The sequence below is a fragment of the Rhinolophus sinicus genome, chromosome 13, assembly GCF_057876585.1.
Source record: "Rhinolophus sinicus isolate RSI-liver-muscle chromosome 13, RSI-T2T, whole genome shotgun sequence".
NCBI classification, from domain to species: Eukaryota; Metazoa; Chordata; class Mammalia; order Chiroptera; family Rhinolophidae; genus Rhinolophus; species Rhinolophus sinicus.
In genome coordinates this window covers 25,407,248-25,426,391 of record NC_142513.1, presented here as the reverse complement: position 1 = coordinate 25,426,391, position 19,144 = coordinate 25,407,248, and the positions used below count along the sequence as shown (strand labels likewise).

Sequence of the window (19,144 nt, the reverse complement as noted above, 5' to 3'; positions counted from 1 at the left end):
TAAATAATGTTCCTATTAAGAATAGCCTCAAGGGGCGGGCAGGTGGCTCAGGTGGTTGGAGCGCTGCGATCCTAACACCGAGGTCACAGGTCTCTTTCCCACATGGGCCAGTGAGCTGCGCCCTCTACAGCTAAGATTGTGAACAATGGCTTGACTCAGAGTTTGAGGTGGGGGTAGGGGGAGAAAAAAAAAAGAATAGCCTCGATTCTTAAAGGATTAAATTTTTCTTCCTCAATATTTTTCTTCCTCAATCATTTCTTTAATGCAGTCACCAGGTCCATTAAGCAATGGAGCGCTTCAAAAACAAGTTTATCTTCTTTCGTTTTGCCTAATCCTTTTTTTTGGTGCTTTGTTCAGTTTTATTCCATTGGTTAGTTAAAATACAATGATAAAATCTGACCTGAGAGGTAGCAATGAACAAAAAAGACAGTAGGGTCTCTCAATAAAAGATGGAGGTTAAAATCGTATTTGGAAATGTTGTTCTGCTTGTTTGCATTGACTGTTTCTTTCCAGAAGCATAGTTTGGGATAATATTCTTTTTTTATTATTAGTTTCAGGTGTACAAAACAATGTAATAGACATTTATACCCCTCACAAAGTGATAACCTCCCTCCCCCAATCTACTACCCCTCTGACATCGTATATAGCTATTACAGTTCCACTGACTCTATTTCTTATGCTGTACTCCACATCCTGTGACTATATATATATTAAATTATAGTTGACATTCATTATTATTCAGCTTCAGCTTCAGGTGTACACTGCAGTGGTCAGGCACTTTCACTCACTGTCTATGAAGTGGTCTCCCTAATAAGACAAGTATCCATCGAATACCCTATAAAATCTTTACAACATTATCGATTATATTCCCCAAACTGTCTTTCGTATCCCCGTGACAAACTTGTGGTTACCAATTGTGCTTTCTAATCCCCTCACCTTCTCTCTCATCCCCACCTCGCTCCCATCTAGCAATCCTCAGTTTTTCCTATCTTGGAGACTGTTTCTGATAAGTTTGTTCATTTATTCTATTCTTTAGATTCTATATATAAGTGAGATCATATGGTATTTGTCCTTCTGCATCTCACTTATTTCACTTAGCATAATGTTCTCTAGGTCCCTCCATATCATTGCAAATGGTAAGATTTCATTCTCCTTTATGGCCAAGTAATACTCCATTGTATAAATGTACCACAGTTTCTTAAGTCACCTACCGATGGACATTTCAGTTGTTTCCATGCCCTGGCTATCGTGAATAACACTGCAATAAGCATAGGGGTGAATAAATTTTTTCAAATTAGTGTTTTTGGATTTCTCTGAATAGATACCTAAGAGTGGAATTGTTGGGTCATAAGGTAGTTCCATTTCCAGTATTTTGAAATACCTCCATACTGATTTCCATAGTGGCTGCACTGCATAATCCTATTCTTAAAGATAATTGTAAACTATGAACAAGAAATAAATAGGTTTCCCTTAATAGATTATTTTAAAAGTCAATAAGAATTCTGGGGGCTTTTGCCTTAAAATTAAAGTATGATTCCAGTGCTTCAAATAAATTGAGGATTCTCTCAATTCCATTTGTTAAAGAGATCTAACAGGTTTTTGAATGCAAGAGAAATGAAGAATACTGAATGCCAACAAAAACACAAAAATCCCTTAATTGTTCCATTTAAACAGTAATAATGCTAGCATAAGAGAACAATTTCATGACAATTACATCAAATCAATAGGAAGGACATCAGATGCTATTTGAGCAACATTATGCCCCAGCAGGACAGCCAATAGCTTCCCTAGAATCATTCATGCTTTATTTCAACTTTGAATAAACAGTGTCTGTACCTTTCTGCAAACATCTACCAACATTTACATTTGTATTATCTCCACCAAAAGCAGTACAATTTTCCTCATGAACTCCTAACTTAATAGGAAAGTCTCTGCAAAAAAATTTGCTCTTATTTCTGAAGTCTCATCTGGAAGGGATTTTATCCAAAATAGCCTTACAAATGAATCTTTTCACAAGAAGAGTATTGCACAAGCAAAAGGAACATTTTTGTGCATTGTAGTTACTTGCATCCATGATGATGCTAAAAGGGGATGAGCTTTGATAATCACTGCAACAGTAAATGGAGTTATTACATTTTTAATTATTGAAGTAATTTTGTCCTCACATTTGGAATTTTGCTTTCAATTTTGGAATTAAAAAATACTTCTGATAGCAGTATATTCAAAGTCCTTTGAGCTGTAAGACTGATGACAGTATACAGGATACAGCTTCTGCTGTAATTATTTTATCTTCTTCATCTAAATTTCTCTTAATCAAAGTTTTATTATTTTATCACTTTCTTTGATAGAAACTGAAGAAACCACACATCTTTTATGCTTAGCTGTTAGTATATGCTGGTTTATAGTCCACCATTTTCAATATTGAATGAATACTTGCATACGACACAAAGTGCTTCAAAAGGATTTTTTCCTCATTTAATACATGTCCAGTTCAGAAAATTCATTATGAAATTCACAGTTGCATTTTGGCATTTTGGAGTTCAAATATACACAGATGTAAAAGAGATAACACAATTGATTTTCAACAAGAGTGCCAAGACAATTAAACAGGAAAAGAAGAGTCTGTTCAAGAAATGGTGCTGAGACAACTGGATAGCCACATGCAAAAGCATGAAGTGGGACCCTTACCTCACACCAAATACAAAAATTAACTCAAAATGGATTGAATACCTAAATGTAAGAGCCAAAACTATTAAACTCTTAGAAGAAAATGTAGGGGTAAATCCTCATGACCTTGTATTAAGCAATGGTTTCTCAAGTATGACATTAAAAGTATAAGCAACTTAAAAAAAAATAGATAAATGGGATAACACCAAATTTAAAAATTTTGTGCTTCAAAAAAAATCAGGAATGTGAAAAGACACCCAAAGAATGAAAGAAAATTTTCGCAAATCATATATCTGATAAGGGACTTGTATCTAGAATATGTAAAGAAATGTTACAACTTAATAATAGACAAATAACTCAATAAAAATGAGCAAAAGATCCAAATAGACATTTCTCCAAAAAGATATACAAATGGCTAATAATTAGAACATGAAAATATGCTTGATATCATTAGCTATCAGAGAAATGCAAACCAAAACCACAATGATGGTGAGAGCATGATGTAATATATACAGATGTCAAATTATAATGTACACCTGAAATTTATATAATGTTAAAAAGTGTTACTGCAATAAAAAATAAAATGTAAATAAAACTACAAAATACCACAATGAGATAGCACTCATACCCATTAGGATGGTTATAATAAAAAAGATGGATAAACAGTATTGGCAAGGATGTGGAGAAATTGGACTTGCATATGTTGTTGGTGGGAATGTAAATGGTGCAGGCACTTTAGAAAACAATTTGGAAAAAGAAAACAATTTGGAAGTTCCTCAGATGGTTAAAGAAGTTACTATACAACCTAGTAATTCCACTCTTAGTTGTATGCCCAAGAGAATTGAAAACATATCCACACAAAAACTTGTACACGAATGTTTATAGCAGCCTTAGCTAAAAAAAAAAAATGAAAAAAAGTACTTATACATCAACTGATAAGTAGATAAGAAATATGTGATATATCCATGCAATGGAATATTATCCAACCATAAAAAATGAAATTCTGGTACATGTTGCAACGTGGATGAGAGTTACAAACATTATGTTAAATCATATACTCCTAAGTCAACCACAAAGGACCACATAGTGTATTGTTCTGTTTATATTAAAGATTCAGAATAGACAAATCAATAGAGAGAAAGATTAGTGTCTGCCCAAGGCTGTGATAGTTGGGGAGAAAGGCTGCTAAAAGGCATAGGGTTTCTTGTTGGGGTGAAGAAAATGTTCTAAAATTGATGGTGGTGGTGATAGCATCACTTTGTGAACATACCAAAAGAACTGTTAAAAAAAAAAAAAGGTAATACCTAGCAACCACCATAAGAATTGAAAACGCTGTTTTTGATAAATCTCATGGCTGTGACATCGCGTTTGTCCCAAGTCCAAACTCATAACTCATGGTAAGAGAAAACTGAATCTTGAAAGGATTGTGAACTTTGAACTTGCGGGTGTTAAAATATTGAACTCAATATCTGATGCAAAAAAAGATGAATTTCTCTTTTACGTACAAAGGAGAGCTGTATTTCTAAGGCACGGTATCCTTAAACAAATCCAGAGCTGATCTTACACGTTTTGGGAAGCCTTGCGTTCAAGGATTGGCGGTTTCACAAGCGGGAGCGTCCAGCGACTGACGGACTTGTAGCTACGTGTGGTCACTGTTGTAAGGTAATTGAGGACCAGCTAACTTTCGGAAGCCTGGTCCCCGGAGTGACGCACTTGCTGATTGGCTGTTGTCTAGAAGCATGGAGCTGTCAATGATTGGCTGACTTTCAGAAGCTTGAGGCTGTAAATGATGTACTAACTTTTAGAAGCCTAGTTACCGGAGTGAAGCTGTTGTTGACTGGCTAATTTTCAGAAGCATAGGAGTGAGGCTGTCGCTGATTGGCTGATTTTCAGTGTACTGATGTTAAGTTCTCTCTAAACAATGGTGGTTGCTTGTTCACGACTTTGAACTTGAGCCGAAAGTCTTTTCATTTCTTGACTATGAAAAATACTTTTAATTTCTAGTACCTTCTTTTGGTCTTCCCTCCGCTAAACCTGCTGGAGGCACCATAGGAATTGCCTACATCTTTTATTTGTGGAAGTAGGATTTTCAGCTAGTGTTGCCATTCAAATGATTTAAGCGCCAATTACCTTGGCGGAAAAATAGCTCTAATAGTTTTTGTAATTAATTGCAAAAAGATTAATACAAGACACCTAAGGCATATTGGCAAATACAGGACGCAGGACGAAATCATATACAGGACGCCTGACAAGCCTATTAACGAGGTATTTCCTCCGTTTTACACACGAAAAGACCGAAGCTCGGTGGGATTAATTTTCTCGTATATGGCCCTGCAGTGGAAACGGGTCGAGCCAAGATCTGAACGGAAAAGTGCAGAGATCCTCTGAGACCCTATAAGTCCCTAAAGTCCAAGCCCTGCGCATGGCTGGGCGCGCACTGCTAACCTGAAATCCGCAAGGTCAGCTGAATGTTTGAAGGGAGGACGCACAATTGGACAGCAGCGGGTTTCCAAGGCACCCGCTGCTTGGAAGTAGCAAGGCGGGGTAGCAAGGCACCCGCCTGGGAGACCGCGGGCAGCGAGCAGGATACTAAAGAGGTGCTCAGGTCCCGGCGTTGCCCTGGTACACTGTTGCCGCAGCGGAGGCCGAAGCCGGTTCAACGGGGCGGGACAGAGCGAGGCCCCGCCCCCGGGCGCGTCCGTGTGCGTGGCTGGGGGCGTGATAGAGAGTCCCACTCGGCGATGCGGGACCTGAGGACAGGGCAGAGTGGCGGCGTGATTAGCCCTCGCCCTGAGGACCGGCACTCCCAGCGTTCTGCCCAGCAGCCACGCAGCTGAAGGAGGGCGCGGCCCTGCGTCCGTCGCCCCACCCCACATCCCCGCCAGTCACGACGCCCCCATCCTAGCTCCTTGCGCGCGTCCGACTCCGCCCCCGCCCCCGACGTGCCCCCGCGCGCCGCGCCCTCCGCCCACCCGACCCTCCCCGCCGCCCCGCCCGGCAGCAGTGGCCCTGTAGCCGCCCCACGGGCCTGTGTGACCCTTGCAGCGGCACGGTTCTCTCCCGGCGCCCGCCACGATGGATGTGTACCCTCCGCATCGGCTGGGGCTGCCCCGCGCGCGGTTCCCCGGCGGCCCTGGCCGCGGGTCGCCCTCCGTCAGGTACGCGGGGCCGAGGCTGCAGAGGGGCGGGCGGCCGGGCCGGGGGTTGTGGGCTGTTGGGGTCCCGCGACGCCTCCCGCCGCAGGGCGTGGCCCGACATGGCTTCCTTGCGGATGGTTTTTCCCTAAACGGCTCCCTGAGGAACGTTTTCCCAGGAACGGCGCCCTGTGTAGAGATTCTCACCACGGCTCCCTTGTGGTGATAATCCCGTGGATTATTGCCTCCAGTAACGGCCGTATGATCCCCCGCAATAGCTCCCCTGTATATAACCTCCAAATGGCTTTTCCTAGAAACGGTTTATCTATAATGCCCCCCCATCGTGGGTCTCTAGAGCCTTTCCCCTTGACAGAGACGTCCCTACAGAACACCCCCCTCCCGTCCCTACCTGCACACGAACACTGACAGCATGTTCCCTATTGCTCATTTCTCATCTCCCCCCTGCCCCAGCCTGCATCGCAACGCACCTTCACTCCACAATGGGGAGCTCAGGTTAGGGGCAGCTGTAGGTCATTAGGGGCGCAGGAAGGAAAACTAACCGGATGGGTAGGGGAAAGAAGCCCAGAATCTTCGAAAGCGTAGGACCCCAGGCCCCTGAGCCTAGAGACAGAGGCCCCCGGTGCCTCGGTGTGGGGAGGGCGATTTTGGGGAGGGTCCCGGAGGGTCCCCGCCCCCTTTCAGTAAAGGAAGATCCGTTTTCGTTTTCTGCTTCTTGTGCCTTTGGGGCTGACCTTGATAATCTGGGCATTGTTTGTGATGTAGCTGGTATGGCCGCTTGCAGATTGTGGAGGTTGGAATGACAGGGGTTTCGGCAGAGACCATTGAGAGGGAGGGAGGGAGAGAGAAAGAAACGGGCTTTGGTACTGCTCAACTGCCGTTTAACCAGAAAAGGGTTTTTGCTTTGCTTTTTCTCTGTCTTAGCCACTTAGCAAAGCAAATACGGTATTGCGTTGAGAGGAGATTGTCAACTTCTGTTAGAACAGCTTTTCCTATATCCTTCTTATGGGGCTTAAGGCATTGTATGTTTTTTGTTTTTGTTTTGTTTTAATGAAACCAAATTCATGGAGAGCAAGAACTAAACCTTAGAATCCTGTTTCTCTTACTTCCTGGCATTCCTTCCCCCACTCCAGCAACTAATGCATGTTTGTTGAATGAATAAAGGATGGAGGAGGTGAGGCATGGTTGCATTTCAGATTCCTAATTTGCTTCTCATTTGGCAGGTGACATTGTCTGAATGCCTGCTCTGCCCTTCAGTGGAATTCCTTGTGGACTTTATAGTTCCAAGCGTTTAGCTGCTTGTGGTAACCATCTCCAATCCATCCAAACATCCTAACATTTCTGGCAGCCAATTTCACTGTTAGAAAATATTTGAACTTTGTAAAGAATAGAAACTGCACAGAATACTTTAGAACTTGGAGCAGCCATCCTTTAAATCTAGGCTCTGTGTAGACTTGGGGTTCATCCTGGGATGAACTTGAGCTTATCTTGGGATCATCCTGAGCTTAGGAATCTTGAGTCCTTGAGACTTTTAGGGGAAAAAAGAGCTTCCCAGTAAAATCTATCTCTAAAATAACTGCTCCCTTCCCTCTTTCTAGTAACATGACAGTGTGCAGCTTTTTTTAAGTAGTGTTTTTATGTTAAAAAGATAAATGTTGGCTAACTTTATTAATCATATTCAAATTCTGAATCTTTAATCAGATGGCTTGAGTGACACTAACTTGTTAGTCTTCAGACAAGGGATAGTGCAAGGAACCCCAAGGAGTGGCTGTTTATTGTGCCTTTGGTAAAAGAAATTTGGTGAAGCTTCCCCTCCTTTCCCCACATACTTTTCTTACTCATTCAAGCCTTTCCCTGACTTTTGACATTGACCGTTTCTAGCAGGTTTGGGCTCAGCACTTTTCTGTCACCATACTTTGCTTCTTTGTTGCACTCTGACTCCTGAGTGATGAAAGAGGCAGGCCTAACTGGTGAAGTTACATTCCTAAAGACCCATGGGTAGTATTTTGCAAGTGTTTGGTTTAGCAGTGGTGTTCATTAGTAGTGGGAAATAGAGATCAGGTGTTAAAATCTTGTTGCTTAGAACTAGAAGCTTCTTTTTAAGGCACTGGTAGTCATTAGTGCTGTCCATCAAATACTTTTGGTTTCTGTCTCCTGGGCATATGGCACAGTTGTATTTGAAGTTGGGTATGACCTTGTGAGTTGCGTTAAGTCAGTGAAATGTGCGCAGGAATGATGTGTATATTTTCTGGTGTGTAAGTTACCATTCTCTTTTCCTCTTATGTGGTGACTGTTGGTGCTTCAGATGGTGGCTGGTCCATCAGTCTGGGACCCAGACAGAGCAAGCTTCCAGGTGACCTATGTTTGACATGGAGAGTGAGCAATAACCTTTGTTGTTTCAAGCCACTGAGGTTATGGAGTTATTATCAAGTAACCATCCTGACTTGCACTAAGGAACCAATGGAAGTAGCTGAAATATGCTTTCCTACTTCAGAATCTTTCTCCAGAGGGATCTGATCCTGCTCAGGATTTTTTTTAAGTTTAAATTTCACTACCTTTTTATATAGTCCAACTTACACTGTGCTAAGTGTTGTGGATTCAAACATATAAGGAAGGCCCCTGTCCTCAAAGAGCTCCTTTGTAAGTGAAAAACAGTAAAAACAGTCCCTTTCTCCTTAAAGGAGAAAAACAGTAAAAATCATAACACAGAGTGGTGAGAAATAAGTACCGAGAAAGAAATAGGGCTGAAGGAGGGTATAGTCGATTTTGGGCTCAGCTGTTTGGAAGAATGGAGGTGGCATTTACTGATTTGGGAACACTGGAATAAGAGCAGGTTTGTGGAGAAAATAGAGTTCCATTTTGGCCTTGTTCACTTTGAGTTGCCTAATACGTATCTAAGCGGAGATAGTGGATAGGCAGTTGGATATTATATTAGTCTGGAGTTCAGGAGAGATTGGGACTGGCAATACCGTCCATACGCTGACAACTCCCAAATTTGTATTTAAAGCTGTGAGACTAGATAGAGATCCAGAGAGTAAATGTAGGTAGAGAAGAGGACCAACATCCAAGCCCTAAGATATCCCATGTAGAAAAAAGACTAGTGTAGCAATGTCTTCCAAGGCAGGGCATCAGGAAAATTTTGAGCACTATAAAGACAAAATATCTACAAATCACACAGATAGGGTCAGGAATCATAGGATTGTAGCAAGATTGGAAACTAGAAGATAATGGAGCAAGCAGTGCTTTCTGAAGGAAGATAGATTCCCACCCAGAATTCTGTATCTAACCAGACTCTCAGGCAGGTGTGAGGGAAGGATAAAGGTATTTCACACATGCAAGGTCTAAGTTTGACTTCCCATACACCTTTTATTGAGAAACCACTGGAGAATGTGCTGTAACAAAACAGCCTGATTAAGGAGCTCCTATGCTGTGGTTCCTCTGTACTTTGTCAAGAGACTCATAAGGAAGGACCTTCTTTGCTACCCCTGGAAATTACCAAAGAGCTGAGACCATTTTTTTACTGCCATTTCCCACAGGTCTTGCCCTAGTGCTTAGATCACTGTCTGGCACATAGTCAGCACTTACTAAATATGAACTGCTGTTGGTAGCCACAATGACATACTGCTTGCAGTAAAATATTTGTTGAATTAATAAAGAATAATTTCAGATGAGGCTGTGGGCTATGTTAAATTTCATGGGTGTTCAGAGAAGGAAGAATCACAGTTGTGAACGAGATGGTGAGAAGGTGGTTCCGGATAGTGATGTCCTGCAGAGACCACTTAAGTAAAGCCTCCTAGAGGCAGGTTCTCTGCAGGTGATGTTTATTGGCCCGTTGCCAATACCCGTGGTTCTCTTTTGGTTTTACAGATTGGCAGAAGTAATATTGCTGTTGTAATACCGATGGTCCCTGCCTTAAGAAAACTCAAAACACAAAGCAAGACTATGACCTGGTAGGTCTGGGACATATGTGAAGTTTCACGTCCAGTGCACTTGTTTAGATGCTGGCCAGGGAGGCTTGGTATGGTACCTGTAGAAGGAAAAAGTGATTGCTTAGTTAAGCTTTTCTGGCCTAGGGGTCTAAGTAGCTGACTTTTCACTCCTGTCTGGGATGACCGCATACTGAGGACTCTTATTTAGTGAGTATTTGTGGCATTAATAGTACACGGTATGTTGACAGTGTTGCCTAGCTCTTGGCCTCTTCTCTGATGTTCTAATTTTTTGAGAGGGGGAGTGAGTGTGATGCAGATGCCCTCAAGAGTTAACACGTTAACATAGCTTAAATTATTTGGGGGGTTTTTTGTTTTGTTATTTTTTCTCTGAAATTAAAAAAAAAAAAAAGTAGAAAAAGCCGTTTGCAACTTGGGTATTTAAGACTGTTGTATGTGATTTTGAGACCTATTTTGAGGAAAAGTCAGCTCCTTGGCATGTTTTGTGTTTCCAACTTATATTTTAAAATAATTTTAGATTTGTAGAGGAGTTGCAAATATGGTACAGTGTTCCTATATAGCCTTCACCCAGTTTCCTGTAAAGTTAATATCTTACATGTCACCATGGTGCATTTGTCAAAACTAAGGAATTGATATTGGTACATTAGTTTACTTAATAAACTTTGTTTACTTGGAGTTTAGTACTCCAGACTTTATTTGGATTTCACTGGTTTTTCCACTAATATCCTTTTTCTATTCCAAAATCCAATCCAGGATTCCACATGGCATTTAGGTTTGGCATGCTTTTAATAGTCAAAGAAGTGAGGGAAAGTAATTGTGTATGCTTTTTGTGAAACTGACTTTACAAAGAGCAGATTGTGTGAGGAAATGTTCAGAGAAGCTAGAGGAAAGGAAGAAAATGGAAAATAAGATGCTATACTAGAATATAGTTAACAGACTTCCAAATAGCATTTTCTGTTTGTGGTGGTTAGCATTTTCTGAAGTTCTGGAACTTTTTTTGTAGAGTGTCTTGTATACCCAGTTTGTAGAGTGTCTTGTGTACCCCAATTTGTGAAATATGTGTAGGCATGAATTGCAATTGGGCATGAGTTTTAACCATTTTAGATAAGGTGGCCTATCAGGAACTACATTTGGCAGATGGTAAAAGACACTTAATAATAATGACTTAACTTTGGGGTTTATTCTCTCTTGCAAAAGATGTCTGTCTAGAGGAGGGCAGGCGAGTCCTGGTATAAAGTCATCAGGGAACTAGGCCTCTTCTGTGTTTGTATTGTGCTATCCTGAGCATATGGATTTCATTTTCTCCCTAGCTTTATGGTCACAAAATGGCTGTAGGACCTCCAGCTATCTTGTCTGTCAGGCAGGAAAGGGAAAGAGAGCAGACAGCTCCTGGTTGAGTCAGTTCCTTCCCTTCAGAGAGCTTCCTCAGTAGCTTCCACCTGGTGTGGCTTCTGCGTGTCTCATTGGTGAGCTCTAGCAGCAAAGGAGCTGGCCTATTGCCCCAAATAAAATTAGGGTACTATCAGTTTAAAAAAAGGGAGAGAATGCATATGAATTAGGCAACTTCGTCTGTATCACAGAAATGGAAGTTATGTTGTTTAGGATTACTAATGGCTACATGAAAGTACGGGGAGAAAATTAAAGTCATTGACTAGTTAAGTGATACCAACACGTTTCTCGGTTTTACCGTCCGTGTGCGCACCCTCAGTTTGAGTCACTTTGTGATCAGTGGTTAACCATGTGTTGGCCATGACAGTAGTAACGTTGGCTTTGCTTTTTCCATTGCAAGTTGCTCCAGCAAAGACATCAGTGAGAAATAACATGTATTTGCCTTGTCACATGTCCTGCCTTCTTGCTTTTCTTTCAAGTTTCTAGTTTTGCAAAGGGAGTAAATAACAGCCATTTTAATGCAGGCTAGGTTTCTTGAACCCTGAGTAGCTTCTTGTAATGAGTACCTGAAGTCCAGAATAATGCTGTGATGGCTTGTGTTGCTCCTGCTGTTGATTTCCCGCCCCACCCCCAGTATTATGCTATGAAAATATTCATAATTACAGAAAATTTGAAAGAATTGTTCAGTGAACATTCATGTATATTCATACCTAGATTCTATGCTTAATATATTTACCTTATTATACATCCATCCGTCTGTCGTCCATTGATCCAGCCTATATTTTGATGCTTTTCAAAGTAAGCTGTAGACATCAGTATACTTCAATCCTAAACATTCCCTGGGATTGATTATGTATTAAGAATGCTTTCTGTTCCAAGTGACAGAAACCCAATTCAAAGGATTTAAATAAAAAAGGGACAGAATGTGTTGGCTTACTCGGCTGGAAGGAATAGTGGGGAGATAGACGTGTAGGAAGAGCTGCAAAATTAGGGCCTCAGGGATTAGAACGAAGACTCTGCTATCAGAATAGTTACTTTTATTCATACAGCCTCAAAACCGGATTCTTCCTGCACTGTGACCCTACAGGCCATTTGTCTTGTATCTCTGAAACGGAAATCCTGGAAAGAACTCCAGTGGGCCTGGCTTGCTCCTGGGTGAGTCACGATTGGATGCTGTGGCTGAGAAGGGACACAGTGCATATTACCAGCAGACATAGAGATGGAAAGCATGCCAAATAAAGTATATTCAGGCATATCTCAGAAATATTGCGGATTTGGTTGCGGACTACCACAATAAAGCGAGTATCACAATAAAGTGAGTCATGATCATTTTGCTGGTGGAGGGTCTTGCCTTCAAAACATAACATCTGTGAAGCGCAATAAAGTGAAGTGCAATAAAACAAGGTATGTCTGTACCTCAGAAAGCTTTCCTACTCATTCTCTGAGGATGACATAATCTGGTATTTGACTAGGAGAGCACGGAGAACTACAAATGCAAAAACCATAAATAAAATAATAACATGTTGAATCTAGGAGTATGGTAAAAACAGCTTCACATGCAAGTAGAATTTGTCCCAGAAATGCAAGAATTATTCATCATTAGGAAATTTATTAATGAAATTAACAGACTATTAGATGACCCCCAAAAATGTTCTTAAAACGTAACATTCATTCCGGATTTAAACCAGCTAAAATAATAAGGTTTCAGCTAATAAGATAAGCAAAAAAACTCTCTTCTATTGCCTGTATTATTGCAGTAGACTCTTCATTGGTCTCCCAGGTTCAACTCTGGTCCCCCTTCGGTCTGTTTTCAGTACAGCAGATAGAGTGATCTTATTAAAATGTAAGTCATCTCATATAAGTCATCCCTTTTTTCAAAACACTCCAGGTAAAAACTCAGATCATCAGCTATGAGTACTAATCTGGTCCCTCCCCCCTTCTCTTCATCGCCTACTGCTGTCTCCCTCACTTAATCTGCTCCAGCCACACAGGTTTTAGGGGACCTCTGCTTCAAGGCCTTTGCATTTGCTGTGTAGCTTGCTCTTGCACTTCCCTGTAGGTATTTATGCAAATGTCCTCTTGGTGACTCCCTTCCTGATCTCTTTAAAACTGCAATCCACCCTCCTCTTAGGACTCAACAGCCCCCCATGTATCACCACATGGCAAATTATTTTAATGTGTCTCTCCTTTCTCCACCTTGGCCACCATCCCCCAATTAAAATGTAAGTTCTGGGATCTTTTTGTCCCAAGGATTTTGCCCTTTTGTTCATTGTTAAATCCCCAGTGCTCTGAACAAATAGTACCTGGCACATAGTAAGTGCTCAGTTAAAACTCGATGAATTAATGAGTTGAATTAAAGCTGTAAATATTGAAAAGGTAGAGATAAAAATGCTATGATTTACTACTTGGAAAACTCTGGCAATAGACAAAACTATTAGAACTGATAAGAGTTTAGCAAGTTGTTTGAAAAATGTAATGGACTTAAGATGACATTCAAAATGGGAACAAAAACTATAAAATACCTATGACTAACCTAATAAGGAATGTGTAAGACCTATGTAAATACAAATACAAAATTTGACAGAAGGGTGTAGACAGAAAAGAATCAATGGAGAGACATGTTCCTGAGTGGGGAGCTCAGTACTGTCCACATTCAATATGATCATGATACAGAGTCTCAACTGGAATTTTTATGGAACTCGACAAGCTGATTTTACACTTCATCCTAAAGAGAAAATGTTTAATAAAAGCCATGGGATCTTTAAAACAATGATAGAAGGACTTGCCCTATCAGATATTAATATTAAAAATAATCCATCTACTAGAAAGCTCAAGAGATAACATTAATACCTTGAAGCTCTGATTATTTTTTAAGTGTACTATTTCTGTGAGAATAGATAAATGTATCAAATAAAGATAAAAACAATAGATCCAGCTATATATGGCAATTTAGCATATGCTAAAAGTGGCATTCCACATCAGAGGATTAAAAGGATTAATATATGGTCTTGGGACAATCATTTATATTTTGGGAGGGAAAATACAGTTAGATTCCTGCTTCACAAAGGTAAAAATTTCCAGAGGAGCAAAGAGCTAAATGTTTAAAATACACATCACATATAATTAAAATGAAATAATTAGCGTTTTGTTATTTATAATAATACTGAGTGGGAAAGACACAAAAGGAAGACAGGAAAACCCCTAAGATTAAAAATTAAAAGTAAAGATAGACAGGGATGGCCAGTTAGCTCAGTTGGTTAGAGCGCGGTGCTGATAACACCAAGGTTGCTGGTTCAATCCCCGCATGGGCCACTGTGAGCTGCACCCTCCCTAAAAAAAAAGTAAAGATAGACTTAATACTATAAAATTTAAATTTATGCCTGTAAACAAAGTCTAGAAGTTTTCAGAAAATATTTGCAACATATGGCCAAAATAATTTAAAATATCATGGAATGTGTAAATTATCCAGAAAAAAACCTCAAATGACCAAATAGGAAATGGGCAAAGAAGATGAATATGTATTCATGGGAAAAGAAATATCGATGATCAATAAACATTTGACAACCTCCCTAGTGATTAGGAAAATTATATATGTAAACGATAACAATGAAAATTCTGACCATGTAGATCAGGGGTGTCCAAACTGCTACCCCCAGGCCAACTGCGGCCCATGATCCATTGTTAATTGGCCCGCAGCAAATTCCAAAAATATATTTAGTTTACTTAAATAAACCAGGTGAGGCAATACGTACTTCACCTTGAGTGAGCGGCCCGGCTGTTTGTGTATTTCACCGCATATGGCCCTTGGTGAAAACCGTTGAAAAAAGTTTGGACACCCCTGATTTAGATTAACATTAACACAATTTTCATGGTTCAGAAAATTGTGGGGAAACACGTACTCTGGGAAATTGTAGGTGAATGTTTTCAGAAAACAATTTGTCAAGCTCTATCAAAATTTAAAATGCAGATAATTCTTAACCTGGTAATGCTACTTTTAGGTCTCTACCTTCCAGAAACGTTTGTACTTGCGCCAGAGGTGGATGTATAAGGTTGCCTGTTGAAGCATTGTTTCTTATTGCAAAATAATAAAAATCCTGAATGTTCAATATAGTGGCTGGTTAAATAAAAAGAAAAGAATACAGTATAGCAGTTTTTAAAATGAGATTGAGTTCCAAGTACTTATTTGGAAAGATCTTCAGGTACGTATAATGTTAAGTGAAAAGAGCATGTTACAGAACAGTTAGTTACATACCTCCTGATTATGATATTATGTATGAACAACCCCCCAAAAAAACTCACCCTTACTGTATATTACTGAGAGATTCACATTAAATTGTTCATAGCCTTTTTCTGTGGTGAATCAGATTGGTATGAGAATTCACTTTATAAAACATTCAAAACACAGAGTATATAGAATACAAAGAGAATATATTCGTATTTTAATTATTGAATTTTGAAAATCAAAAGGTTAGCATAAATTATGGAGGAAAAACAAGCAAAAATAAAATTTTCAATCTTTTTCTTCATTTCCAGGGAACCAGGATAATTAAATACAAACAAGTAAGAAAATATACCTGGCTGTGTATACAGTAATTGTTGTAAAAGCAGTGAACAGTGAACTATTACATATAAATCCAGAAGTTGGGAGGAACAGAGATGATTGTTTAGAGTTTAAAAATATTGTGGCTCACTTCATTATCAAGAAATCAGTGAGGTGTATCAGAAAGAAAAAGTTCAGACTCGGTACTTGGTCGCTCAGGTTTGTTGCTGTTAATCTTTACTCAGCCTTGTGATCGTGGGCAAACTGGTAATGCTACTAAAAGTAGTGGTAATGCTACTTTTAGGTCTTGGTTTCTTCATCTTTTCATCTGCCTAGATTCTGAGTCTGAATACAAGGAAAGTTAAAAATATAGTATACAAGCAGCATATATAATGTACACTGCATCATTGGGTCTGCTGGGTCTACAGGTATCCTGATGGAGGAACTTTGTAAAAGTCATGGGTGACGAGGCCATCCACCCAGGATGTGCCAGCTGTGCTCAGGTAGACCTGGAAGCTAAAGGGCTTGCTGTTGTACGTGAAAGTTTCTATTGAAAAACAAAAGTCTGGAAGAATACACAACAAACTCATAACGGTGACCTCTGGGGGTGAGGAACAATGAAGACTTTAGTTTTATATGTAATATTCCATTTTTTCATCAAAAAAGGATAATAAATTAGTATTTCATGTACATAATTGAAAAAAGGCATTAGCTTAGATTATAGCAAATGTACCAAAATGTTAATAATAATTAATTCTGGGTGTGTGAATATGGGTGATTGTGGTTTTCTTTACATGTACTTACTAGGTCTTTATTTTATTTAATTAATTAATTTATTTATTTAATTGGGGGACCATGTGTTTTTCCAGGACCTATCAGTTCCATATCAAGTCTTTTTGTTTTTTTCAATCTAGTTGTGGAGGGCGCAGCTCACTGGTCCATGTGGGAATTGAACCAGTGACTTTGGTGTTACGAGCACCGTGCTCCAACCACTGAGCCTGCCAACTGCCCACCCTCGGCTCAGCTCCAAGCTCATGCTGTTGTTTCCAATCAAGTTGTGGACGGTGCAGTACACTGGCCCATGTGGGAATCGAACCGGCAACCTTGTTGTTAACAGCTGAGCTCTAACCCACTATCTGGCTATCCTACCAGGTCTTTTTTTTTAATAGGCAAATATATCAGTAAGTGTCAAGTTTAATGGTTCAGTAACAAATATTAGGCAATATATGATTAAAAATTAAATTTGGTGAACATTTTACCAAAGAGATTGAAAATTTGAAATTAAAAAAAAAAAATTTAAATTTGGAAAGCAAGAAAATGTCCAAAGGAAAAGGAGAGCTATATTTAGTTTGACAAGAAAATAAGAGATTCTAGTTAAGATACTGTTTTACTCTAGGAAGAGGGAGGTCTTTCTACATTGTATATACTTCCACTTTATTTGGCCAGGACGCTTGTACAAAAGCAACTCTTTTTGCTTCTGTGTTCAGTATTGTCTTGGCTTTCCACAGCAGTACTGGGGTAGTTGTTTGTGTCTTGGTCACATGACCTATTTATGCTTTTTGTCACTGGCTGCTTGTAAGTTTGAAAACCAAACAGTTCTTGGTAACCTTGGCAGTCAGTCAGCCTCCTCTCCAGATGGGTTGGGAAATGGGCCAAAGGACTAACTTGATGAAGTATTTCTAGTGTAGGAAATGATTGCGAGGTCAATCTTATGTTAATAACATGAAAAAATCGGGAGGGGCAGACAACCATTTCCCAGAGAAAGAAGTTTTCTTACTTTAATCTTGATCGTCTTGCAGTTACTGTTCTGCCGTTTCTAAAACCCTAAGTTACTCCACATGTCCCATTACCTCCAGTCCCAGATTATTATGAAAATTTTCAAGCAATACAGAAAAGATGAGAAGAATGAATACTTGTTATACCCACCACTTAGATTCAACAGTTTTTAACATTTTGCCATGTGTGCGTTCTTTATTCTTTCTTTTCTTTTCCTCTTTCCTTTTTTCTGTTAAACCTTTTTCAAGTTGCAGACATCATGACACTTCTTTCCTAAGTCATTCCTCATGCATCTGCTAAGAAAAAGGATATTTTACTGTATAACTACAATAAGATTATGTCTCCTAAGAAAATTAACAGTGATTCTTTATTGTCAGCAAATACCCAGTCCAGATTCAAATTTACCAGATATCTCATGGATGTTTCCCTGTTTTTATTAATCATACTATATTTTGTACATTGCATTATTTTATTGTTCTTTAATCTCTTACATTGGGAGAGTTCTTCTTTGTTCTTTTTCTTTTACATGACATTGAATTTTTTTAACTTAAATTAAAAAAAAAATTCTGGTAAAATACACATAAAATTTACTATCTTAACCATTTTTAAGTGTACAATTTAGCGGCATTAGGTACATTCACATTGTTGTGCTACAGTTACCTCTTTATCCATCCACAGAACTCTTCTCATCTTGCAGAAATGAAACTGTACCTATTAAACAGTAACTCCCTATTCTTTCCCCTTCCCCAGCCCCTGGCAACCACCATTCTACTTTTTCTTTCTATGAATTTGACTATTCTAGATACCTCATAAAAATGGAACTGTACAATACTTGTCCTCTTGTGACTGGCTTATTTCACTTACTGTAATGGCCTCAAGGTTCATCCATGTTTACATGTATTTACATTTCTGCCCTCTTTTAAGATTCCAATAATATTCTATTGTATGTGTATCCCACAGTTTATTCATCTATCAATAGACCCCAGCATTGCTTCTACCATTTGAAATAATGCCGCTATGAACATGGGCGTACAGATATCTCTTCAAATCCTTGCTTTCAATTCTTTTGGGTATACACCCAGAAGTGGAATTGCTGGATCATATTTTTAATTTTTTAAGGAACCTTCACACTGTTTTCCACAGTGGAAGCACTTTTCTACATTCTCACCAGCAATGCGCAAAGGTTCCAACTTCTCCCTATCCTTGCTAACACTTGTTATTTTCTGTGTTGTTTTTTTATAGTAGTCATCCTAATTTGTGCGCGAGTAGTGTCTCTTTGAGGTTTTGATTTGCATTTCCCTAATGATTAGTGATGTTGAGAATGTTTGGGTTTTTTTTAAATTTATTGGGGTGACAATTGTTAGTAAAATTACATAGGTTTCAGGTGTACAATTCTGTATTACATCATCTAGAGAATGTTTTCATGTGCTTATTGGCCATTTATTTATCTTCTTTAGAGAAGAAATGTCTGTTCAAGTCCTTTGCCCATTTTGAATTGGTTTTTTGTTTTGTTTTGTTTCTGTTGAGTTTTAGGAGTTCTTTATGTATTCTGGATATTAACTGCTTATAAGATACATCATTTGCAAATATTTTCTCCCATTCTGTGGGTTGCCTTTTTACTCTGTTAATTGCATCCTTGGATGAAAAGTTCTTAATTTTGATGAAATCTAATT

General features: G+C 39.3%; 1 protein-coding gene across 3 annotated transcripts in view; it reads left to right on the top strand.

Annotated features, from left to right (window-relative positions):
• Positions 1-5,624: 5,624 nt before the first annotated feature.
• DNAAF9 (dynein axonemal assembly factor 9) overlaps positions 5,625-19,144 on the top strand; it is a 116,834-nt gene continuing 103,314 nt past the window's right edge. For 2 of the 3 annotated variants that reach the window (XM_074318060.2, XM_019733763.3), the window contains exon 1: positions 5,626-5,825. In XM_074318060.2, coding sequence (XP_074174161.2) covers positions 5,743-5,825 — 83 coding nt within the window. In that variant the 5' untranslated portion in view covers positions 5,626-5,742. Of the gene's footprint in view, positions 5,826-19,144 lie in introns of all 3 variants that reach the window. The other variant, XM_019733761.3, reaches the window with a different exon arrangement.